This window comes from Musa acuminata, chromosome BXJ3-8, assembly GCF_036884655.1.
Source record: "Musa acuminata AAA Group cultivar baxijiao chromosome BXJ3-8, Cavendish_Baxijiao_AAA, whole genome shotgun sequence".
Classification (NCBI taxonomy): Eukaryota; Viridiplantae; Streptophyta; class Magnoliopsida; order Zingiberales; family Musaceae; genus Musa; species Musa acuminata.
Genome location: NC_088356.1, coordinates 17,275,584 through 17,302,632, shown reverse-complemented (window position 1 = coordinate 17,302,632; position 27,049 = coordinate 17,275,584). Strand labels below are relative to the sequence as shown.

General features: G+C 35.9%; 2 protein-coding genes across 2 annotated transcripts; one reads left to right on the top strand and one right to left on the bottom strand.

Moving 5' to 3' along the window:
* Window positions 1-4,813: 4,813 nt before the first annotated feature.
* Window positions 4,814-6,951, top strand: LOC135644484 (uncharacterized). Its single transcript, XM_065162081.1, has one exon. The coding sequence runs from the start codon at window positions 5,427-5,429 to the stop codon at window positions 6,699-6,701; it is 1,275 nt and encodes a 424-aa protein (XP_065018153.1). The 5' UTR covers window positions 4,814-5,426; the 3' UTR covers window positions 6,702-6,951.
* A 1,813-nt stretch (window positions 6,952-8,764) lies between these two features.
* LOC103994825 (uncharacterized) lies at window positions 8,765-21,313 on the bottom strand. Its single transcript, XM_009415264.3, has 7 exons — window positions 21,022-21,313; window positions 20,186-20,215; window positions 18,170-18,268; window positions 17,749-17,911; window positions 12,669-12,984; window positions 12,501-12,555; window positions 8,765-9,070 (listed from the first exon to the last, which is right to left on the bottom strand). The coding sequence occupies exons 1-7, from the start codon at window positions 21,151-21,153 to the stop codon at window positions 8,996-8,998; spliced, it is 870 nt and encodes a 289-aa protein (XP_009413539.1). The 5' UTR covers window positions 21,154-21,313; the 3' UTR covers window positions 8,765-8,995.
* Between the last annotated feature and the right edge of the window lie 5,736 nt (window positions 21,314-27,049).

Sequence of the window (27,049 nt, the reverse complement as noted above, 5' to 3'; positions counted from 1 at the left end):
CTTGACTCCGGGACTTCATTTTATTTTATGTCTTGCTATCATAGTTAATCCTGCATACACAAAAATACACTTCGATCTAGACAATTATTACTAAGCATGAATCATATTGTCCAGCATATCATTGGTCCATCGACGCTTCGTCCGATTCTTCAGCCCATCATCCTCTCTTGCGGCCTATTGCCCAATTGGCCAGTTGACCTTCACAACTCTGATATCCTTGGTGCAATATCCGCTCTTCGTGGCCCGATGCTTGAAGCCTTCTATCGATACGTCGACCGATCCTCCGGCCCAACGTCCAATCTTAAACACTTATCAATCTTCTGACACGTTTTCCTCCAGCCCAATATGATTCTTCCTGCTTTAATTGTCTCTCCCTGATCGAAGCATCCTACGTCACTCAAAACGCAGATTAAATCATAAACACTTATCAATTAGTTTCATCATCAAAATCTAAGATTCAACAAAGACCACATTGTTTATTAAATATTTTAAAAATAATTTTTTTATTATTTAAATTTATGTTGATGATATTATTTTTGATTCTATGTTTGGGTCTTTATGTGAATCTTTTACTAATAGCATGAGCCAATAATTTAAAATTAGTTTAATGGGTAAATTAACTTTTTTCTTATGATTATAAATTAAACAACTTAGTGATGAAACCTTTATTAGTCAAACTAAGTATGTTTTAGATCTATTAGAACGATTTAATATGGATAGTGCTAAGGCTATTAATACACCAATAAGCACTTCTATAAAATTAGATATGGACATTGATGGAGAATGTTTTGATCAAAAAATTTATAGGGGTATGATAAGTAGTTTACTATACTTCACAACAACTAGACCTGATATTATATTTAGTGTTAGAGTTTATGCTAGATTTCAATCTAATCCCAAGTAATCTCACTTTAAAGTTGTTAAAAAGATTTTTAGATACCAAAAAGGAATTCCTAATCTAGGATTATGGTATCCAAAATGTAAAATTTTTTAATTAATTACTTATGCCGATGCTGACTTTGGTGGATGTAGAATAAATAGAAAATCGAAATATGGAACATATCAACTCTTAGGTCATTCACTTATTTCTTGGACTTCCAAGAAATAAACTTCGATTGTATTATCTACGGTCGAGACTGAATATATAGCAATAGGTGCATATTGTGCATAAGTTATTTGGATGAAAATTATTTTAGAAGATTATAAAATTTATTTAAAAAATATCTCTTAAAATATGATAATACTAGTGTTATTTGTTTAACAAAAAATTTCATTCAACACTCGAGAACTAAACATATTGATTTTAAGCATCATTTTATTAGAGATCATATTAATAACCATGATATATCTCTAGAATTTATTGATACAAAATATTAATTAGTTGATATTTTTACAAAACCATTGAATGAGAAATAATTTGATTTTATCATAAGATAATTAGGCATGTTAAATTTTTCTAATACATGAATTCCACTTATACATTTTTCAGATTTCTCGATTTTTCATAACTTAAGAGTTTTCTTTTTAAATCGAGATCGTTTCCTATTATTCCTTCTTCTTGCTATTTGCAAAAGAAGATATTTGATTCATGGACTTTTGGTATTCACAATTTGATCTTTTATTTTTCATGTGATTATCATGAATCCTTCCTCTTTCTATTTGCAAAAGTAAAGCTTTAATTCATGGCCTTTCGAATTTATGACTTAGATCTTCCATTTGTTCATGTAATGATTGAAATTTTTATACCATTGAATTCTTTTCCTCTTTTTTTTTTATATAATGACAAAGGGGAGAAAGAGAAGTGCTATCTCGCATATCTCAATAGAAGCAAAGTGTTAGCTTACGCATCTCAAGAAGCAAAACTTGCAAACTTGTACATCTCAAAAGAGAATTACTAGCTTGCACATTTCAAGTAGAAGCAAATATTGTTAACATTCACATCTCTAAAACTTGCTAGTTTGTATATTCTAAAGTGACGATATATGCATTGATGTTTCAAAAACTTAAAATTATGCAATGATATATGCAATGATTTCAAATTATATTTCAAAAACATGCTAGTTGCACTTTTCTCCTTTTTGTTGATGACAAAGGGAGAGAAATAATGATGATTTGAAACATTTTATATTTTGGTATCATGTATGACCTAAGTAATAATGATTTAAAAATTTATTGTTTTGGTATTATGCCCAAAGTGATGATGATTTGTAATGGTTTAGAATTATGGATGTTATACCTTTATGACTTGAAACTATGTTTAAATGATGGTGCACAAAGTATAAAATTTTGATATGATATGTTACATATGATCAAAATTGTTTCACTTGAATTCAAAGGTTATTATTTCTTTTGAATTCAAGTTTACTTTATTTTGATATAACATATAGGTAGGGGGAGTTAAGGTTAACTCCATTATCAATTAGTTGTCATTATAAGAAAAGGGGAGATTGTTGAATCAATTTTGATGATGAAATCAATTAATGAGTTTACGATCTAATCTATGTTTTGAAAAAAGCGATACAGGACTAACCACGATCATGAAAAGACAAAACAATTAAAGCAAGAAGAATTATATATTAGGTTAGAGTCAGAAAACAAGCATTGGGTCAGAAGAATCAGACATTGCACTAAGATCAGATGTTGCAGGAATTAACATATCGATAGCTCAGGCAATACGCCGAAGGTTCGGATGATGCACCGGAAGTTTGTAGGAAGTTCACCAGAAGTTCGTCGGGAGTTTGAATGGACAAACGACATGCCAAACAATTGAGATTGCATGTATTGTAATTGTTTAAATCTTAATTATTAGGTTTTAATTTGAGTTAGTTTTGGGAGTAATCCTACTAACTCAAATAGGGGCCAATTGGGCCTATTGTTTGACTGATTCAGTGACTTGGAGCTACATCAAGCGGTGGCACCACTAGGGCTAGCAGTGGAACCGCTTAAGACTCGGCCTCCCAGAACTTGTTTAGACTGTGGTACCGCCCAGACTAGGCGGTAGTACCATCGATAGTTAATGCTGTCAGGCGGTGGTACTGATAGATCTTAGTCTCTAAGGCTCTATCAAGAGGTCGTACCGCTCAAACTAGCGATAATACTACCAATTGTTAGGGGAGCAGGCGATGGTACCGCCCAATACTAGTGGTAGTACCACTAGTTGTTATGGGAGCAAGCGATGGTACCGCCTAGTACTAACGGTGGTACCATAAATACCCTATAAACCCGGGATTAAGAAACTCTTTTGCTCCATTTTTGAAGTCATTTAGGGCCTATAAATATCCAACACTTTCCTGCTTGACAAAGCATGAAAAGTGAATAAAAAGCTTTGAGATTCTGAGTTGTAAAAGTCTTGAAAAAATGCTATGTATCATCCTCTTTCATAAGATTTGTGATCATTCTAAAAGAGATATGAGACTTGTAAAGGTTGTCTCTTAAACCTATGGAAAGGAGAAAATGTTGATCTTTATCTATTGAAAGAAAATCGATATTAGAAGTCGGTAGCCTCGACGGAGAAAGAACCGAGAGTATATATTGGTCATGACGATCGAACCACTATAAATTCGATGTGCTTTTTTCTTTTATTGTTTACTTTCATTACCTTCTTATTTAACTGTCTACTAATTTTGCATGCATTCTTACGAATATTTTTAAGTTTAAACGTATTTTCGTTACGGGTCGAATGTAATATTTTAAAATCATTGAAAGTTTACAATAGCACTAATTTATCCCTCCCTCTTACTATATCCTAACAATAAAAAAAGTTGACAACTAATTCATTAAGATCATATGCTTACAAACAGATTTCTAGGAAAGAGAATAGGGAAAAAAAAATGGTGTGTAGCCAGATAGTATAATCAATAAAATATGATAGTTAAAATAGGAGATGTATATGTGTATTACGTGTCATTTCATGGTAATCTCTCAGATATGATGATTATTAATGTTTGGGGACATATTTTATTCTGATGATTAAATCGTTTTAAGTACAACGAAAGCATCCAGATTTTTTTATTTGATTATTGAAATTATTTTAAGTAATTTACTAAATAAAGTTCACCATAATTTTTTTTTATCATATAGGCCTCATAATTATTCTTACCTGAGGTATTTTTTTTAATATCAATTTTATCCTTTCAAAATTTTTGAATCGATTCGGATCAAATCTACAAACCCTCCTTCACTCACTCTGTCCTCCCTCTCCTTCTTTTCCGCCACCATTATGATTTAAATTAGATTAGACTATTTCAACAGAAAATAAAAATAAAAAAGACTATAATATCTATCTATCTTGATTCTAATATCATTCAACATAAATAGAGTGATTGTTTTCATCCAAATAAGAAAAAAAAATACTCATAACTAAAATAATTATGAGATCATCCCATAAAAAATCAATGATGAAAGTTTTTTCAATAAATTATTCAAATATTTTTTAGATTATTTTTTAATAATATTATAGATATATTCAAGTATTATAATTAATAGAAATATCTGAGGAGATATTCTATCAGATAAAGTCAGCATTTGCATATTGTGTAATTTTTTTTTTATAATATTTCTCTCGGGATGTATTTTACAAACAGGTCATCAATTAAAAGCCTGCTGAACACATCAATCGTTGAATCAAGAAGCTATACTCAAAGGTCAATGGAAATCAAAGTTACTTTTTCGATACCCCCAATGATGCCATCCCCCTACATGGCTTTGATACTCGTCGACGTTACGCACGGGTCCACGTTTCATCATTTTGCCTTGCTGGGGTCCCACCCTCATCGATCGGTTCTCTGCGCACGTTAAGGTTGTGCGTGGGGGATCATTTTCCCCGAACGCCGGCCGTGCGCTCACGCACTAATGCCATCCCCTTCCAAACGAGCCCCCTTTTCGCCGCCTGTCATTCCAATAAAAGAAGCGCTCCTCCTTTCACGATCCGCGGGTGTCGACGATTCTTGGGATCCTCGCAGGCAACCGGACTCTCTCGCTTCGCAAAAGGGCGTGGACATGGCTCCTTGCGATCCAGATTAGTTCGTCTTCCCTCCGGTTGCTTGGTTTTCTTAGTGCCGTGATCTGGGGTCAGGCCCAGGGGATTCTGTGCTCAAGGAAGGAGATTTTCTGGTCATTGTGATCGATTTCTTGTCTGGTTTTGCATAAAGTTTTGTTCTTTTTGTGATTTTCCTGTGATTGCTGAGCGCTAGGGTTTGGATTTTGGCTTCCAAGTATAAACATTTGAAGGACAAGAGGGTTGGTTATGTTTCAGATGGTTGGTTGGATTGGTGTGAAGAAGCCAGTAGGAGCTGCAAGAAATGTGGAATCTTTATGTGATTCCCTTTGGCTTCTGAATGTTTTGTGGAATTACTGATAAGTGTTAAGTCTAACGAGGACCGAATTGGACAAAATTGATTGGGGACTTCGCTGCTGAATGATGCGATATGGAGGGAAACTTAAATGCTGGAAGCATGATGTCGGGAGCTTCGTATGGTGTGCTGGCTTTGCAAGGAAACATGTACATGCATCAGGGCTCGATGATCCATCACCCACCGGTGTGTGACGCCTTCGGTGTATCAGGCAGCCACTTGCAGGAATCTGATCACCGAGAAGGTGTTTCCATCATGGACTACCATAAAGGAGAGCGTGGCAGGACCTCAATGAGCGATGACGATGAGCCAATCTTGACCGAGGATGGAGTCGATGCTCAAAATGAGGCTGGCAGAGAGAAGAAGGGCTGTCCGTGGCAGCGAATGAAGTGGACTGATGCAATGGTTAGGCTTTTGATAACTGCGGTCTCTTACGTAGGAGAAGATGCTCCTTCTGAGTGTGGTGGGAGGAGGAAGTATGCAATATTGCAGAAAAAGGGGAAGTGGAAGGCCATATCAAAAGTTATGGCCGAGAGGAGATGTTATGTGTCACCTCAACAATGTGAAGATAAATTCAATGATCTTAATAAGAGATACAAGAGGCTCACCGATATCCTTGGTAGGGGTACATCTTGCAAGGTGGTTGAGAATCCGGCACTTTTGGACCGTATGAGTAATCTCTCAGAAAAGATGAAGGATGATGTGAGGAAGATTTTGAGCTCAAAACATCTTTTCTATGAGGAGATGTGCTCCTATCATAATTGTAACCGGTTGAATCTACCTGCTGACCCAGCTCTTCAACGATCGTTGCAGTTGGCACTTGGAAGTAGAGATGAGCATGACAGAAGGAGAGGCTCACATGAAGATGTTGATGAAGATGATCAAAGTGCTGACGGTGATGACGAGGATGGTGATGCTGAAGAACATAATGTGCACGGGAATATGGTGGCATCATGCTTCCCAAAAAGGATGAGGCATGGGGTGAACCATGAAGAAGCAGTTTTTGGTGACACATCTGCTTTACAAAATTCTACTAGAAGCCTTCAACCTCAAGGCTTAACCTTAGATATGAACCAAGTATTTTCAGAAGGATCTAAATCAACACTGATACAGCAGCACTGGGTTAATTATCCGCTTCAGCTCGAGGAGAAGAAATTGCATATTCAGGCTCAGATGCTGGAGCTCGAAAAACAACGCTACAAGTGGCAAAGGTTTAGTAAGAAGAAAGACAGAGAACTAAATATGATGAGAATGGAAAATGAACGAATGAAGATTGAGAATGAACGCCTATCCCTTGAATTAAGGCAGAAGGAAATGGAGTTGGATCTTACTTCAATGAAAACACAGTGATGCAAGATTATTTGAAGGAAGCCATGGAAGTATCAGTATGGTAAGCTTTGCTGATTCGAGGAAGTAGCTAATGATAAGCTTTGCTAGTCAATGGTTACTGCAGTCCTGGAGATCGAATGAGTTTATGACTCATTCTTTTTCTCTGTCTACTTTTCCTTGTAAAGATGATCGGTAGCTTTTCTCAGGGTTGCCAGTTCTTGACTATTATAAGTATGATAATGGTTTCTGTTGAAGATGATTTTCTCTTCTAGTGCAGGTGCAAAAGTATTTGTGTTCACTAAGAGGAACTGCATAATTATATTTTGAAAGTTACTCTTTAAACATTGGCCTGTGTCTGGTGGTGGTGGTGTCAGATTCACTTGCCAAAGGCTGGAAGTTTAAAACCTCAATTGACATTTTTTGTTTTTTCTTACCCTTTTGCCAAAAAAAAATTTTATTTTTTGAAAGTTTACATACACATCAGAATTGTTTAGAGTGATATGTTAATTACAGAAACACAGGTTGAGTATGAGACGCCAGAAATGTTTTTTTTTTTTTCCATATGAGTTATCAAGTAAACAGGAATGTGAATGTCTCTCACTTTTGGTTCGGTGAATTTTGTGTCAATTTATAATAATTGACCGTAAGCTGAATGAGCTCTTCTTGCTTAAAACTTGATTCTTCTTTTCTGGCTTATTTGAGGGCTATTGTGTTTGTTTGTTCATGGTACTCCAAGCATTTCTTATCGTTTTAATATTTTTATCATATAGTAGATTGGAACCTAAGTTCTCATAGTTGTCCAAGATCCAATTTAAAGCATTTATTGTACTTTTTTTTTAAAACTGACTTGTGTTTTCTCATCATACTTTGATAAGTTAGGTCTTATTATATATTTATTCTTCAATATATTTGTTTGACTTCTCAAGTCTTTAAATTCTCAAGTATCAACTAGCAGGATTTTGGCCTGATGTTGTAGATGTTTGTGATTAAATTAAATGGGGGAAAATTTTAGTTTTAACACATATAATAGGGAAAGGCAAAAATACAACTTATGTGATAGAAGTATATCCCTGGTTAAATATTTGATGAATTAAAATATGATGGCAAATGACCTTCCACAGGAGTATCAGGTGAGATGGCAAAGTTAAAAAGTACCATTGACGAGAGACATGTCTGAGCCCAGTAAGATTGAAACTTGATCTCATGGTTAGATTGTTCCTTTTCAAATAAAAAAAAACAATTGTTTTGGTCCTTTGCATGTGTCAAAGTTGTCTATATTGTGACCTTATGCAGACCCATATTAGTAGGAACTTATTATATTTATTGATTCTTATTTTTGAGTTCTTCTACAGTTGATGTGAAAATAGTATATCCATTTAGTTTGGCTGAAATCAATCCCTTTTTTTTTTATGATATGGATTTCATATTAAGATCTCATTAGATAAGAGATCTGCTTCCTATTTTTCCTAGTAAACTAAAAGCCTTAAGCCAACCTATATAAGAGTTAGTATTTGGGACAACTTATGTTACTCTTAAGCGTGTTAGTTAACTTAAAAGAGTTAGTATTTAATGTGCCAATTAACTTAATAAGATCTTGATAGTTTATCGGAAGGTTCGAGACTCAAACATCATTTTTATCATTTATCCTTTATAAAAAAAATAATTTAAACAAACTTTGTAAGACAATAATCTTTCAATGTTTTTTTGGAGAGGCAATTCGCCTCCAAATTCTTTGTACGAAGATTTGATCATCTAAAGTAATTTTCTTTTTTAAGTTAGTACTAAATCTTCGATTGAATGAGGTTATGGGTAGAGCCTAAGCTACGTGAGCATGCTTGTTCCTCGCTTGATGCTTTATACAACCCATTAATGCTTTAGCACATGATTCCCATTAATCACAGCAGTGTAACCACAAATTGAATTAAAAGGTTGAAGAAGAAGAAATGTTTGACAAACGCAATCTTCCCCCTACGTATATGTACATATACATATACATATATTGCTTAATCACTAGAAATAATGAAAGTTGGAGGATTCAAAATTTTCAGTTCATCCTTCAAAGGTAGTAATCAGAAATTAATAGCTGCAGCATATGGATCTCAAGGTTGTATTATAATGCTGAAGGTTTTAAATCCTTCAGCATTCAGACAATCGAATTCCGACGGTAACAAATGAGACCCATCTTTCAAGGAATACAACGCATATAACGAACAGATAAATCAACAAATGCATGTTTTTTGTAGAACTCGCAATGTCATCAAATTTCTCTGTATAATTTCCAATACTAGTCCTAATTGACTCGTCTAGTAGACACCCTAGCTTGACTTCAGGCTCTTGCAGAGTGTTTTGTATGCTTCCACGCAGAGCTTGAATTTTTCCTCTGCTACTGCCTGCAGTAAAAGAAGAGGCTTATTAAACATGTGATGTCAAGAAAAATGGCCAGTTACACAGCCGAGCAGGTGCAGCATGACATGCCATTGCACAAATAAGACGTTAAAGAACTTTATGGAGGAAACATATCAAGCCTAGAATGGACATCAGCTGCTTGGCTAAAGCACATTAATAATCCGCTCCTTCAAACATTAACTCAGATAAAAAACTCTCCCTCCTCAATTCAAAAGGCAAATTCAAGACTGTTGCATGGTTGCAGCAGGATTAAGTGTGACACCATGTCAAACTGGGTTCACTTTTTCTCTCTGTCATTAGCACTAAATTGTAGAGTAAGACTTGGAAATCTTGCTATTGAAAAAATGTAAAAGAAATCTACCTCATGAGTACAGGTATAAAGGACATGAATTGGGCATACACCTCAGAACACAGCAAAGCCATTAGTTGGCAACCAAAATTCAATACAAGAAATAGGTTCCATTCCTTCCTTTTGGGTATTGAGCGGATAAGTAAATTGGTAAAGGAAACAAACCACAGAAGAAAATCAAACCCAAGGAGAAGATATAGTGGGCCAAGATAGTAGATATACTAATTCAAAGACGGTCACAATTGGGCCAAATCGAGCTTTGCTTTCTACAAGCTTGACTAGATTTATATTAGGGGAGCTCAAGCTCAGCTCCATACTTGAGTCAAGCTAGAAATAATGTTCGAGCTAGACAACTATAGTGTTTATAGGCTCAAGCTTGGTTTAAGTTCAGTTCACCACAAATTTATTTAAGGCAGTAGGTTTACATGTTAGATGTTAGGGTTAAGGTTCATTTTAACCTCTATGGTTTTGGTCATGGACTTCTTAAGCCCTTATGGTTTACTCATGCCTAAAATAATTCTTACATTTTCAAAAAATGTAACATATAAGCCCCTCCTATCAAGTTTGAGTTAACAGACGTTAGAATCTACTTACATGACATACTAACTCACAATAAATTATTAATATAATGACACGTGTAATTTAGGATTAAAGTCCATTTTAGACCCTGTAGGTCCATTTTAGACCTCATGGTTTTGACCATAGACCTTTTAAACCCTTATGGTTTACTCGTGTCTAAAATAACTCTTACATTTTCGAAAACATAATATATAAGCCCCTCCTATCAAGATTGAGTTAACAGACGTTAGAGTTTGCTTACGTGACATGCTGACTTACAAAAAATCATTAATATTACACGTGTAATTTAAGTTTTTTAAAAAATTAAGACATCTATCAATGGCGGGAGGAGACGTCATCATAAAAGCGACCACCAGCAACAGCACCGAGCGGCTGCTGCCTAGCAAGGCGTCATACGCACACAGCCTCTCCCGCGTTGAGCTTAGGAGTTTCCGAATGTCACTCGCCAGCTCCAGGGTGCATGCCACCACGGCGCTGCCCGCCATCGCGAACAACACCTGCTCCAATCCCGATGAGTACCACCATACCTTGTAAGCCACCTCCCCTGCGAAGCATGGCATCACGAAGACAGAGAGCATGCGAAAGGGTTGAGCTGGTCCATGAAGCCCTCCCGCTCCCGCTCGCTCTCCCTGACAAGCTTGTCGAGGAAGCAAAAGCGACAAAAGTCGTAGCGATGGACGAAGGCGGAGAGGCAGAGGTAAGAGAGACCGAAAGCAGAGGTGAGGGAGAGTTGGACCACCATATCGTAGGCACGGTGGCGGTGGGGGCGCAGGAGAGGCTGAAGTGGGAGGTGGTGGGGACAAAAACGCCCAGGAGGAAAAGGGACCAAGAGACCACTGTGTGCTTAGCGTCGGATTGATCGACGCACATCCACTTGAGGCAGGACCAGAAACTCCTGAGCTCATCATCAGCGCGAGAGAGGCTGCATGCATACAACGCCCTGCGAGGCAATAGTAGCTTGATGCTATTACTGGTGGTCGCTTTCACGATGACGCCTCCTCCCGCCATTGATAAAGGTCTCAGTTTTCTTTTAACTTAAATTACACGTGTTATTATATTAATAGTTTATTATGAGTCAGCATACCACGTAAGTAGACTCTAACATCTATTAACTCAAATTTGACGGGAGGAGCTAATATGCTATATTTTTTTAAATGTATAGATTATTTTAGACACAAGTAAACCATAAGGGTTTAAGAGGTCCATGACCAAAACCACAAGGGCTAAAATGGACCTTAACCATAAATTACACGTGTTATTATATTAATAGTTTATTATGAATTAGCATACTATGCAAGCAAACTCTAACATCTGTTAACTCAAACTTGACGGGAGGGGTTTATATACTACGTTTTTAAAAACGTAAAGGTTATTTTAGACACGAGCAAACCATAAGAGCTTAAGAGGTCCACGACCAAAACCACAGGAGCTAAAATAAACCTTAACCTAGATGTTACAAGTTTAGTTTTCACAAAATTAATTTTGGTCTCATTTTTTAAGAGTATTGGATTCATCCACTTTGATACTTAATGGAGTCAATTTTTAGTCTCAGATTGTAAAAGAGTATTCTTGTGATCACTCATCTACCCATGATTGGAAGTTATGAACTTGTCCTTGAAATTTTTCATTAACAAATGAGCTCGTTCAAGAATCAATAAGTGGGATTGTTCACGACAAGGATTGAAATATCGTACCATACCGGAGTTTCGACATTCGCTCGGTACGGTATAGTATGGTACGATACTGTATACCGAGCGGTATACCGTTCGATATATATATATATATATATATATATATATATATATATATATATATATATATATATATATATATATATATATATATATATATATATATAAAACAAAAATTCGACGACGTCGCCTCTCTTCTCCCCACCGAGGTGACGTCGTAGAAAAACGAGGCGACATCGCCTCCGCAACATCACCTATATATATATATATATAAATATTTTTATAAAAGACGATGTCGCCCCATGTGGGAGAAGGGAAAGGCAACCAACGTCACCTTTTATAATATATATATATTTATTTATTTATTTATATTTATATTTATATATAAATATAAATATATATTTGAATTGAAGACCTTGGTTCACGAGCTTACTAAGCCTAAATGTGTAAGGTTTGCCTTGCTATAGCTTCACTCATTTAACAAACTTTGGCAAACAAGCTTAAGAGAGGCTTTAACGAGCCAAAAAACAAGCTGTTTTGCAAACAGTTTTTGCAACCCTAATCAAAGGATAAAGATTGTATATTATAATAATGTTCAAGCAAGAAAGAATTTTCTCCACTACAATAACTGATCTTGGACATTCCTGACTTTTGCAGTAAATAATTAACTTGCTTATTTGTTCTCCAATGGATGGTGAATGAAGTCTTGATCAAGTAGGCCTCTTACTATCCCATTTTATAGAGATGATAGCTCAACATACCAGCACAAGATAATGAGAAAAGTTTAAAGCAGACCTGTGAAGTTCCTTCATGCTTGTCAGGGTGCCACTTTAAAGCAGATGAGCGGAAACTGGTAAATAAATCAGAGATGAACAAGAAATTAGAAAGCTAGAAGCATTATATCTTGAAGCTGAGCTGTCCAGGATAACATTAACTTTCATACAGCTACAAAAAATAACTTACGCGCATTTCACATCATCTAATTTTAGGGGACCCACGAGTGGCAGTCCAAGAGCAAATCTATGGGATTGCAGGCCAATATCATTTGATTCATCTTCCTCTTCAATATCGCTTTCGCTCCACACTCGTGTCCTAGCTTTAGCCTGCTGTGAATGATCTCTCCACTCAAATCCATTAGTAAAATTCTCAAAATGAAGTCTGTCCTGAGAATTAAAAGACCATGTAAAACATCTTTGTCCGCCAAAGCTAGCTGAGAATTTTGTCTTAGGATGCCCACAGTCATCATCCTCATCATCAAAGCTTTGCCCATTTTTTCTACCTAAACAAAGATGTTATGTTTGTGAAATGAGACTCAAAGCAATTATCTACAGTAACAGCACAAACTATGAAAAACAATATAGAACAAATCCTTGTTTAATATGCCTATCGGCGCTGGTAGAACTTGTAGTTAGAAAAACTGCTGCACCTTGAATTGTTCTTTTTTCCTTAATCTACTTAGTTGCAGTGGTTTAAATAAGCACCTAGGCGCTTGCCTAGGAGCTCGCGTGAGGTAAGGCGAGGCGAGGGCCGAGCACCTCAAGTTTCAACTAGGCAACGCACTTTAGTGAAGCATCGCCTGGGCACTTGCCTAAACCCAAGCGTCGGGTGCTTCGAGTAAGCGCCTGATTCAAACGAAGCAACCGAACCAAAGTTTTCAATATGGCTCAATTGAACAATAGCTAGTTGGTTTGATTGAACCAACTAGCTACTTTCTTTTACTGTACCTGCAAAACCCACCCCTTGCACCCCTGCATGACCCCAAGCCATAAACCCTAGCATAGCTTCTACCTCCATCGTTGACGCTTTCTCTGCTACTGCCTCTGTCACTGATGCATAGGACCAAGGCTTCCTCTATCGTCGACGGACGAGTCCAACGATCTAGCTTTCTTGCATAGTTTCTTCTATTGTCGTTGTTTCTGTATACAGCTCCTTCCACCGTCGAGGGAGAGGATTGCAACTTCATCCACCATCGACGGATATCTCTCAAGCTTCCTCCACCCACGACGTCACCGTCCACAACTTTCGTTGCCGCTACTAGTGTCTGTAACTTCCTCTGCGGCCTCTATTGTCAATCCAAATCTTCCTCCGCCTCCGCCTCTGCCTCCGCCGCCGTCATCTGAAAGTTCCTCCACAATCACTGCCCTCTCCTTCTCCACTTTTCACTGTCGGTGACTCTTTTCTCCCTCTCTAACTACTGTTAATAGTTTTGTTCTCCCCCTCTAATTATTGTTAGTAGTAAATAATATACTGTTAATAGTAAATTATTAACTACTGTACAAAGCAATCACTATTTAGATTAGTAATATACTATTTAGACTTTAAACTGCTAATCTCTATTTGTTTAGAACTATTACTAAGGTTTCAGGATTAATGACAAGTATACAAAGCAATTCAGAAGATTCTTCAAAAAATTCAAGAAGGATCCTGCTTGGAAATATAATTATCTAAAGAATTCTAAAGATCATAATACAGTTAGTTATATCTTTTGTGATAAGACTCGTAGAGGTGATATTTTTCATGCAAAGCAGCATCAAGTAAAAAATTTCAAGAATGTATCAGCATGCAAGGTGTCCACCTGATGTAAAAGAAGAGTCGTTGGCTTATATGACTTAAAAAAAGATGCAAAGGAATGAATCTTATAGAAGTTTACCTAAGAATAATGTCAAACATATTAGAGATGATGAAGAAAAAGATTATTCTGAAGGTGTCAATTCAAGTAAAAAAAGAGTATGACAGAAAAGGAAAAATATCATAGCTGTTAAAAAGGGTAAAAAGGGACCGATAGACTTATAGAAGTTTCAAGGATCATAAAAGCAACAAGAGCAAGTAGGAGCAAAATTAAGACAAATAAATATAAGTAATGGTTGTGATAAGGAAATAAGAAGGAGAACAATTCAGCACATTACTTGCTTCTTCTATTAAGCTAGCCTTCCCCTTAGTATTCATCGTTTATATAGTTTATAGTTTTAAGGAGATAATTGAAGCTATTGGAAGATATTATGGTAAATTAAAACCTCCAAATTATTATGAGTTGTGAGTTCTATTATTAGAAAAAGAGTTGGATCATACAAATGACTTATTAAATGTCAAAATCATAGGTAAAGCATAATTGCTCTATTATGTCACATGCTTGAACTGCCAAGAGACATAGGAGTATAATTAATTTTATGGTCAATTGTTATTTAGAAATCATGTTTGTAAGTCAATAGATGTATCATCTTTTATAAAATCTATAGAAAAGATATATGAGTTGCTTGGCAAGTTTGTGGAAGAAATTGGGGAACAAAATATCGTCCAAGTTATAACTGACAATGAAAGTAACTATGTGTTAGTTAGTAAGATTTATCTTTTAAATTTTTTAATATTTTAATTACTCTATGTCTCCAATTTGAATGGAAGAACAATGTGATTGTCTTATCAATTTTATTATCCTTTGTCTTGAGTAAATTACTTGAAGCAAAAAGGCAACACTTATATTGGACTTTATGTGCGGCAAATTGTATTGATTCAATGTTAAAGGATATTGGAAAGATTTCTAAAATAAAAAAAACTTTGAAAAGGGCAATATTTATCGTTGGATTCTCTATAATCATATTGGGGTTTTGAATATGATAGGAGAATTCATAGGTAACAAGGAATTAGTGAGATATGGTGTCACCCGATTTGCTACTTCTTAACATTACAGAGCGTGTATCGTCAAAAACATAACCTGAGAAACATGTTTACCTCGAAGAAATGGGTTATAAACATATAAGCAAAAGGCGCGAAAGGCAAGAGGGCCATTGATATCATCTTAATGTCATCCTTTTATAATATTATATTTTATATATTAAAAGTAATAGGCCCTCTTATTCGAGTCCTTCGGTTGGTAGATAATGAAAATAAGCTTGCAATGAAATATACTTATGTCGCTATGGATAAAGCAAAGGAAACGATTCAAAAGTCTTTTGATGAAAATAAAGAAATGTATTAAAAAATATTTACAATCATTAACGAAAGATAGAATTGTCAACTTCATCGTCCATTACATACAACAAGATATTATTTGAACCCAGAATTCTTTTATAGAAATACATCCATTGAGTTCGATGCAAAAATTGTAAATAGGATATATTAATGCATTGCAAAATTAGTTCTAAACCTTGAGATGCAAGATAAGATCATACGTGAATGACAGGTTGACATGAGGAGATATGGCAAGAGCCTTAGGTATTGGAGAATTATAAGCATATACAGGACAAATGATGAAAGAAAAAATAAGTGCAAAAGCCTCAAGCTCATCTCTTGCCATTGTCGAAGAGGAGTTCACATATTTTGATGAAGATAGACGAGAGAAAGAAAAAGATGATATATTTAGGAATGACGATGTTAATTATGATGATGATTAAATTTGATGTATATTTAGGAATAACTTTATTGTTTTGAATCTTCTAGCATTTTTGTTATTAGAAGATGGATAATGTGACTTGGTACTCTAGATTTTTTTAATTTGATATCATATTTTTATTTATATAATCATATTTATCAATTATATATTTTTTATATTTCAATATTTAAAGCATCTCACTATGCCCGGGCAAGCGCCTAGCGCCTCGAGTATTTTGAGACCTTGGCACCTAGCAATTTTTAAATTACTACTTAGTAGTTTAAATATAACTTTTCTTAGACTTACTTTTACATTTAATTTCTCCACTAGCATTTGATACAATAAAGAAGGCCATATAAGATTGAGACAAGAGAATCTTATGTCATTGATAATTGTAAATACCAGTAACATGGTACTTGGAAGTCTCATCTCCCTCAACCTTATTTGATTTTCTTTAATTTTCTTTATTTGATAGCATTCTATACCATAGTTGTAAACTTTATTACTCCAAGTAAATTATTTTACATTTTCTAAAATGTCAGGTTGCTAATACTTAATTAGTCAACACCAAGAAGAAAATAATGTATGTATGTATGTATGTATGTATAAAAAGTAAAAAAAAAGGGAAAAAAAAAGGTCGACTACCTTGTCGCCCTTTTCGACGCGTAGGAAGAAGAAAGTTTCTTCTCCCCGCTCGATATATATATATATGTATATATATATATATATATATATATACATATATATATATATATACATATATATATGTATATATATATATATGTATATATGTATGTATACATACATATATATATGTATATATGTATATATGTATGTATATATGTATATGTATGTATACATACATATACATATATACATATACATATATATATATGTATATATATATATATGTATATATGTATGTATACATACATATATATATGTATATATGTATATATGTATGTATATATGTATATGTATGTATACATACATATACATATATACATATATATATATGTATATATATATAAGTAAAAAAAAAAGGGGCAATTGCCTCGTCACCCTTTTTGGCGCATAGGGAAAAGAAACCTCAGTTTCTTCTCCCCAAACGAGCAGAAAACGAGGCGACATCGTCTTTATATATATATATCGTTTTCTCCGAGGCGACCTCTCCTATTTTCTGCCCGCGACGTCGCCTCTCTTCTCTCCACGATGCCGAGGATTCTTCTCCTCGCACGGATGAGGAGAAGTCACCGACAAACGAGGAGAGAGAGCGGCGCCGATCTCCAAGTTCTTCTCTTCTTCTCCGTTTTCTTTCTTCCTCGGTTAATACCACCCTTCTCCCTCTTCTTTCTTCTCCCTCAATCACCGCCCGATTTAGGATGGTAACGAGGCGGAAATAGCCCCAATCGACGGTACCACCCGGTAGCGGGGGGGTCCGTGTACCGGTCTGCTGACGGACCGATACGTACCACCCGATACAGGCAGTATTATTTGAAATTAAAATCCTTGTTCTGAATAGCAGTAGCATGGTAGTTCCAGAAAACTAGTTAGTCTGCCGAGTCTTGTGATTGTACATACTACACCTCACAATTTAACTATTATAATATGGATCCCACAACGACACTGTTGTTAAAATGTCTATTAAACGAAGAGCAAGGTAAAAAAGTGACTCACGTTGGATTCTGCCACATTTGCTTTTTCGATGGTTTGATGTTCTCTGATGCTTTGGTGTACCCGTATATTTTGGTCGTTGATATTTGTCCGATTCATGTGAACTATCTTCTACTTTGAAATTTCTACTGCTTTTTCTATCAGCACGCCATGTAATATCTTCATCCTAGCAATATCATGCACAAAATAGGTAAGTTTGACTAATTGCACCCGGAAAAAATGCAAGAATTTATGAAGAAAGAATAACATATATTCAAAGGATAGAACTGTGTTTACAAGAGAAATTCAGTGAGTACCAATGGGATACCCTGTGGCTCTCAACATGCTAGGAGAAAAGGTGACAATGGAAGTTATAAAGCTGGCCCCAAAAAATCACTAAAGAGATGCATAATGCATATCGGGCACAAAGTACTGAAAACTGTACCTGAAAATACTGCTTGGATTGTGTTCCATTGAAAAGAATATTTTTAAGAGCACCCCTTGCATCTGCTCGCTTTTGATGAACTGAATATCTGATGTAATTCTGTTCATAAGATGGTTTTGTTACTGTGATAAAGTAGACAAGCAAATGTAAGATAAATCATTAAACTACTGCTAAACAATCAATCAACCAATTACTGCAGATTCATTGCATGAATTGGATCATTTCTTTTCCAAGATAGACATATTCCAATAAGCACATACAGTTACCAAGGATCAACAATTGGGCAACTATAGATGGACTCAGCATTTTTTAAAAACAAATTTCGGATTTGCATGGCAGGCACATTAGGCAGCAAGGACTATTCCATGTAAATGTGTGACATTATTTTAATTTTCCTTTTCTGTTGCTAACTATTAACAAATTTGTGATATTAATAAACCAAATGAAAGTGATGAGACTCGGAGTGTAGCAAAATTACAGGTATAAGAGAATAAACATAAAAAGTGAATAAGCTAGAAAAAAAGTCATTTTGTATCAAATTACAAAATTTTCATCCTCTCCCGAGCTCAACACACATAAAACAGGTAAAAAAGAGACAAAGGAAGTTTCATATCAAATGGAAAGGAAGCAGACCAAGGATACGGATAGAAGCACTTGAAGTCAAAAGAAAAAGTTCTGACCATGAGAATATAATCAATGTGTTTACGAGGAATGAGACAATCTACTGTCCAGTACAAGTCCAAGCCAAATTAAATACCCTACTTTACAGAAAATCGTATTAGGCCAAGTTTAATCCAAGGATTCAAACTCAAAGAGAGCAACATGCTAGAGTTAGTCTTTTCCTTTTTCTTTCTTTTTCCAGCTTGCTGCTCCTTTACAAACCCAAAATTCACCTCAATCAAATCCTCGTTTAATTACAGGAATTGTTGATTCACGGAAGGGGACCTTTCTAGCTAAACACAATTGGTTAATCATGCTAGTTGGTATGCCACTGTATCAACCAGCATAGGACAAAAGCCATCTAGCTACAGAACAGCACAGCATAGATCAACGTATCTTGTACAAATACCTTGCTGGCATGGTAGATTTCAGCCCGGTGCCAATCAAAAAGACAATCCTTATCTGATGTTAGACATAATGTTACCTCCGAACATCCAACTCAACCAAAGACAAATATGTAATCTCATGCCAAACAGAATGCAAGCAGATTGTATAGACAGACAATAGTACCATATGTCATCACTAAGCATCATGAATTATACCTTTTTTCTTTTCCCTTTTTTTTAGTATGAATCAAGTCTTTTAAAAAGTCACAACATATTGGGTAAATATGGCATTTACAAATATGAAAATAGTTACATGCTAATTGAATTGTCGATGAGGAGCCTTTACAAAAAGTGTGCTGCTATTTAGGGGGTGGGTGAATCATATGGGCCCCACACATCATGTTTGGGAGAGAGGAATCACCCAGGGAAGAATCTTGGTAGTGAATCAAAGCAGCATTTTTGTTAAGGAAAGCACAGTTTCGAAAGTACCACGTACCCAAAAATACTCAACAATAACTAGGAATCAAACTTAACAATTTCCTCATGCTTTCCTTTCCTTCCTCTTTTTCATAGCCTGGCATTTCTCTTTTATTCATTGTTTTGACTGTTCTGATATTAACCCTCAATAATGTGTCATATAGACCTTTGTTCTAATGGCTATCGACATGTCAGTATTCTATGTCCCTTAGAAACCAGCCCTGCAGGAAAAAGGAAGTATATAGCAGTCAACAAAGAAGCATTTGAAATCCGTGGTACACTGATTTGTATCTGATGAGCAAACATGTAGAATGCTGGTGTTTCTCCACCATCCCTCTCAAAAAAAATTGTAATTTACACAACCTGGCCTCATGAATGTTCATGACTAATGAACAAAGATATTTACATTGGCATGATATATGCAAACAAAAGACCTAGAAAATGGAGCAACGTAGTTAATTAGAAAAGTACGGATGGTTCAGATTTATCGCACCTTTGATGGTTCTTCATGTCTTCTTTCATCCTGAAATAATTTGATCACAGAAGTTATGGTCAATTCATGAGGAGACAAAAAGGCAACATATTTACTCATAAATGTTAAGAAAGTAGCCATCCAACTCAAAGTGAGCAGAACACTTTTTCTTTTTCTTTTTTTGTTTTTCTGAAACAAGATTTGATAACACGGAGTCAGTCATGCTTCTCTTCCAACTTGTATAATTTAAGAAGATAATATAGTCAGTTATGCTTCTCATAGTAGGCTATGCTTCTCTTTCAATTATCGAACTAGCAGATTTCACATGAATATGCCTAAGACACCCAGAAGAAAAGCAAAAGAAGCAACTGAAGCAAAGCTGGTAAATAATTTTAAGAGTCCACAAAAAATATCAATATAATCACCTGGTGAATATCTGAAGAGATGGTAGATATGCAATTAAAAAAGACTATTGTATCACAGAATTTACTCCTTAACTATAAGCACATAAAAAAATCTCCTGACCGGTGTAAACATATCTACCCCTGCAATTGCTTACGTGACTCTATCATCGAGAAGAAATCCTCGTGTATCAAACAGCATTGAAAGACGTGAAAATTTGTATCTTGTATTATCACATAAGTACGAAAGAAATGATGGCAAAAGGCAACAATTTTCCTACCCAAACAAAAAAAATAGCCTAAAGTATAAAAAAAGAACCCACAGGTGAATCTCCAGAAGTAACCGCAACAACAACCGACCGAGAAAAGAGAAATGCCAGTTCTAGGTCGAGCGAACAAAGACGAAAGAACAAAAGAGAGGGGAGAAAGGGAAACAAGGGGGATTCGGGCACCCACCTCGCGGCCCAAATTGGAGCTGCGTTTGGCGAGGGAGACCGGAGATGAGTGGAACAGCGCGGAAGCGATTGGCGGCGAGAGGGAACTCCATTCCCGTGACCTGAGCACGTTCTTCAAGGCCGCCACTTGCATCTCTATGCATTCAGATACGGCATCTCCAAACTCACGGCTCGTGACATGGAATTCGAATGTCGCTGATTGTAAAGCGAGGATCGTACGAGGTTTGGGTTGCCTCCGTCGTCTCTCTCCCTTGTCTTTAGGTTTTAGCCTTTCCCTTGTATCAAGTCATCCCTGGCCGCGGGCAAGCTGGGTTAATCCCCTAAATAGCAGTAGATTGGGCCGGGCCGGGCCGGGCTGATGTCTCCTACTTAGACTATGTTTCAAAAAATAAAATGCACGCGATCTTAAATTCAATTATATTTTTATTGGGTCAACCGAAAATAAGAGTGAAAACAGCACTCATGTTCTGTTTCAATGTTTTGATCAAGGAAAAATAAATCATTGATTTGAGTCCAAATGTTTCGAATGTATGCATAACAAAATTCACTATATCGTGTGTTGAATCTGCTGATTTTTCTTTTTTATACATACATACATATATATTGTGTAAATAATTGCTTGTGTAAGAACAGCACTCATATATTTACTATATAGTTAACCTTCTAACTACTGCAAATTAAATGTTAGCTAAAACTCTAATTTACTTTGATACCATTTTTTTAACCATTAAAGACTATTGATGCTAAAATATTGATGGTGCTTTAAGCATCTTATTATATTTTTATTTACATCTTTTAACTCAAACAAACTATTATTAATCTTGATTAGAATAGATTAACTTATTCTCTTTTTTTTTATGAAAGTTAACTACAATAATATATACGGAGAATCTTAAATTAGTTATCAAAGTTAGATTGAGTGGAATGATCGGATTGAAAAATTAGGAATCAAACTAGCGATTGATATGAAATAAACTCACTTACTTGATCGGTTATTTAAAAAAAATTGAAATAAACTTATTGTCCAACCCCATTTTTGGATAACCCAATCTAGTTTTATAATATAGCTAAAGTTATTTAAATGCTCTTAACTTATATCTTTTTTTATTATTTATTTGAAGGAGATATACAACAATCTTGATATTATGGTTAATGCAAGAAAGAAAGTGGTCATTTTCTTTCCCAATGATTACTCTCTGTTTACATTTTTTTTAATCTTCTGCTAATCGCTCTCTTATGGTTAATGCAGGAAAAAAAAGTGGTCTTTTTTTTAAAGAATTCAATAATTTATTTATAAATTACACGTTATAAATAGATTGCTTATCCGTTTTCCTCTTGCGATGTTATCCTCTACACGATAAGCTTTATAAAGTATATTAAATTTAATAATTTTTTAGGGAGACTTCCGCATAGAACTTCAGTTTTTTTTTTTTCCATATAGTCCTTTTTTTTATTTTTACTCTTTACGATTGTGTACTTGCCCCACAATGATGCCTGAGAATCGGTTTAAGACGGCCTGACTCTCTCCTTGATCTAGTTTAAATCTTTAGTTTTTATATTTATAAAGTTTTAAATTAAGAAGTTTGTTAGAAAAAAAAATATCGTTGCCGTCTTGATTAGCTCGATGTAGTTCACACTTGTATGCGAAAGTGCTGAATCTCGGATTTTGATGATGAAACTAATTGATAGTGTTTATGATTTAATGTGTATTTAAGTGACGTAGGACTAGCTTCGATCAAGGAAAGACAATTAAAAGCAGGAAGAATCATATTGGGCTGAAATAGAACATGTCAAAAAATTGGACGTCGAGCCGGAGGATCGGTCGACATATCAACAGAAGTCTTCGGGCCATGGGTTCGGACATCGGGCCAAAAAGAGCGAAAATTACGCCAAGAAAATCTGAGTTATAGAGGTCAACTGGCCGATTGGATAATAGGCCGCAAGAGAGGACGATGCGCCGAAGAATCAGACGAAGCATCGATGAACCAATGACATGCCGGACAATATGATTCAAGTGTTGTAATAATTGTTTAGATCGAAGTATATTTTACTTGTGTAGGATTAACTACGATAGTGATTAAGGCATAAAGCAAAATGAAGCCCCGGAGTCAAGAACGAGATTTCATTGGGAGTTCGAGAATTCGTCAAAAGTCCGGACATTCGTCAAAAGTTCTGTCGGAATTGACCGAGAAGTCTAGGAGCTTGCCAGAGAAGCTCGTCGGAACTCGCCAAGAAGATTGTCTTGAAATCCATGAACTTGCCGAGAGTTCGTTGGAACATTGCCGAGAGATCATCGAAAGATCGCCGGAAGAAACCTAGACTTATAGACTTATTTAGCTTATTGTATACCTTAAATTTCGTAGTTAGCACACAATTAGGTTTAAATTGGTCCAATCCAATTAGGGACCAGTTGGGCCCATGTATGGACTATGTTGGGCCCAATGAAAGGCCCAAACACCGTCGTGGCACAATCTCCAAGACTATGTCAGGCAGTGGTACCGCTAATCTGGACTCAGTCTCCAAGACTATCAAGCGGTGGTACCGCTAGTATGGGTGGTGGTACCGCCCAGTGTCAAGCTGCAGGTGGTGGTACCGCCCGTACCCTGAAATTTTACGGATTTGAATTTTGGCTCCAAGTTTTGAAGCCATTTGGGGTCTACAAAAACTCTATGTTTCTAGAGTTGAAAACCCTTGTAAATTATAGAGTCCCTCCTCCTAAAGTTTAGAGACCATTCTAAGGGAGAATGTAAGGGAAGCTTTGTAAAAAGAGGGTGTAAATGTTCTCTCATGGACGGAAGGAAGATCGTTAAAAGAAGAATTGAGTTGTAAGGGTAGTTGATCTTCACACATTAAAGAAAGATCGTTAGTGGATGTCAGTGGCCTCGACGGAAGAGGAAATGGCGGAGTGGATGTAGGTCACAACGATCGAACCACTATAAAACTTGGTTTGCATTTCCATTCTTGCAATTTATCTTTACTACAAACTGACTTACATCCTTATTGCTTTCACTACGCCTACATACTCTTTTAAGTTAATATCTTTACGAAACAATTTTCTACAAAATCAGTTTTTATCATACGATAATTTTTCAAAACGATGATTTTATCTGCTGCACTAATTCACCCCTCCCCCCCCCTTAGTGCCGACTTGTTCCTAACAGTTAGTATCAGAGCCACGTTATTTCTCATTTGGTTTAATACCTAAGAGAAATGGCTCTTTTTGGATTTCAAGAGGGTTTTTTAATCGTTCGTACTTCTATGTTCAATGGGATGGACTACACTTATTGCAAAACTCAAATAAGAGTTTTCTTGTTTTCTATGGATTTAAACTTATGGAATATCATTGAAAACAGATTTCAAAAGTCTTCTACTCCAATGAAATAATGGAATGATTTGGAGAAGAAAAAATTTTCTTTAAATGCTAGAGCTATGAATGCTCTATTTTGTTAGGAAAAGAGTCGGCACTAAGAAAGGGGGGTGAATTAGTGCAGTAGTAAAAATTACGTCGGTTTAAAACTTTGATGCGATTAAAATCTGATTTCAACGAAAATCATTTCAGAAATATATTTAAATTGAAAGCATATGGAAGTGTAGTTGATGTAAAGCAAGGAAGGCAGTTTGTAGTTAAGATAAATAGCAAAACAGAAATGCAAACCGATTTATAGTGGTTCGGTCATCGTGACCTACATCCACTCCTCTGATTCCTCTTCCGTCGAGGCCACCGGCATCCACTATTGGTCTTCCTTCAATAGGCGAAGACCAACCTCCTTCTTACAACTCAATTCTCCTTTTACCAGGTTTAGGAGATAACCCTTACACCCCCACTTACTCCTCTCTCAACCTATTCTAACACTTAGAACTTTGAGAGGAGTTTCACACATAATTACAACAGAGTTTTCTTTTCTTTTTGCTCTAGGTTGTATGTGCTTTAACTAGGGATGAGAGGGGATTTTATAGGCCTCAAGTTGATTCAAACTTGGAGCCTAAAAACATCTCATCCCGGGTTTCCTAGGTACAGGTGGTACCACCGCCTGTGCTAGGCGGTACAATCGCTAGTGTTAGTTTGACACTGACACTACACTGGGCGGTACCACCGCCCAGACTAGCGGTACCATCGCCTGACATAGTCTCGAAGATTGTGCCATGACGGTGCCACTTCTTAGGTCACTGTTTGGGCCTTTCATTGGGCCCAACACAATCCTTACATGGGCCCAACTGGCCCATAATTAGGTTGGCTCAATTTCTATCCCAATTATGTGCTAAATAAGAAATCTAAGACATTTACTAAGCTAAACAAGTCTGTAAGTCTAGTTTCTTCCGACGAGCTTCCAACGATCTTCCGACGAACTTCCGACGATCTCTCGGCAATGTTCCAACGGACTCCCAGCAAGCTCCTGGACTTCATGACAATCTTTTTGGCGAGTTCCGATGAGCTTCTCTGGCAAGTTCTGAGACTTCTCGACTGGTTCTTGTAGAACTTCCGACAAACGTTCAGACTTCCGACGAACTCTCGAACTCCCAACGAAATCGCATTCTTGACTTCGGGATTTCATTTTACTTTATTTCTTACTATCGTAGTTAATCATGCACATGTAAAGACATACTTCGATCTTGACAATTAATACTAAGTATGAATCATGTTGTCCGGCATGTCATTGGTCCATCGACGCTTCGTCTGATTCTTCGGCGCATCGTCCTCTCTTGCAGCCTATTGCCCAACCGGCCAATTGACTCCGTAACTCTGATATCCTTGGCTCAATATATGCTCTTCTTGGCCCAATGCCCGAATCCATGGCCCGAAGCCTTCTGTCGATATGTCAACCCATCCTCCGGCCCGACGTCCAATCTTCTGACATGTTTTCCTCCGGCCCAACATGATTCTTCCTGCTTTAATTATCTTATCTTGATTGAAGCATCCTATGTCATTCAAAATGCAGATCAAATCATAAACACTTATCAATTGGTTTCATCATCAAAATCTGAGATTCAACAATCTTCCTATTTTTGATAATGATAACCAATTGATGACGGAGTTTAAACAAACTCCCCCTATCAATATGCCATATTGATAGAAACTCTTGGATTAAAAAATCCAAGCAATATGTTATAATAAAACTTATGCATAACATCATACTTCCCCCTCTTTGTCATCAACAAAAAGGAGAAGTGCATCATCTAACCAAGTGTTTAGACATAATTTCAAATTATTGCATAACAAACAGTTTTATCATCATGCAAGCTAGCAAGTCTTGGTGATATTCAAAATAGTAAGTTCTACATCATGCAAGCTACTAGTAATTAGAGATGTGCAAGTTTAGCATATTTGCTTTTCTTTAGCAATGTGCAAGTTGCAAGTTTTTCTCCTTAAAATTTGTGAGCTAGCAAATTTTACACATATGAAAGTTGGTAAAGTTTTGCACCTTTTGAGATAACCAAGCTTTTTGCTTCTCTTTATGATATGCAAACTAGCAACCATTGCTTTTCTTTGCGATGCTCAAGTTAGCAAATTTTGCTTTATTATTGAATTATGCAAGTTAGCATCTTTCTATTTGAGATGTGCACGTGAGCCACTCTTTCTCCCCCTTTGTCATTGGCAAAAAGAGGGGAAGAATACAATTTTGTAGTTCTTTTCCCTTTCATCAATTTTTACATTATGAGAACAATAAATTTGTATTATAAATATAATCTCATGTTTATCATTCAAGCTAGCATATATTTTTTGTTCTCTTTTGCAATGTGCAAGCTAACAATCTCCTTTTTCTTTTACAATAATGATTCAATCATATTATGTGATATACAAATCATAAATATTTCAAATCATGATGGTAGCAAAAAGTCAAATTACATTATATCCTACCATGCATAATCATAACTTTACATTTGTTTGCATCAAAATAATATCAAGAGTATTTCATGCATGATTTTATATCATCACATGAAAAATATCAAGAGAATTTTGGTGATGAGATGCATAAATAATGAAGATAAATTATGAATATCAAGAGACATATTATGATTCTTTTTTAATA

Coding starts and splice junctions, on each gene's coding strand:
- LOC135644484 (XM_065162081.1), top strand. CDS start 5,427: ATGGAGGGAAACTTAAATGCTGGAAGCATGATGTCGGGAGCTTCGTAT.
- LOC103994825 (XM_009415264.3), bottom strand. CDS start 21,153: ATGCAAGTGGCGGCCTTGAAGAACGTGCTCAGGTCACGGGAATGGAGT. Junction 18,269..20,185: donor GACATGAAGAACCATCAAAG/GTGCGATAAATC, acceptor TCTTATGAACAG/AATTACATCAGATATTCAGT. Junction 12,556..12,668: donor TTAGATGATGTGAAATGCGC/GTAAGTTATTTT, acceptor TTTATTTACCAG/TTTCCGCTCATCTGCTTTAA.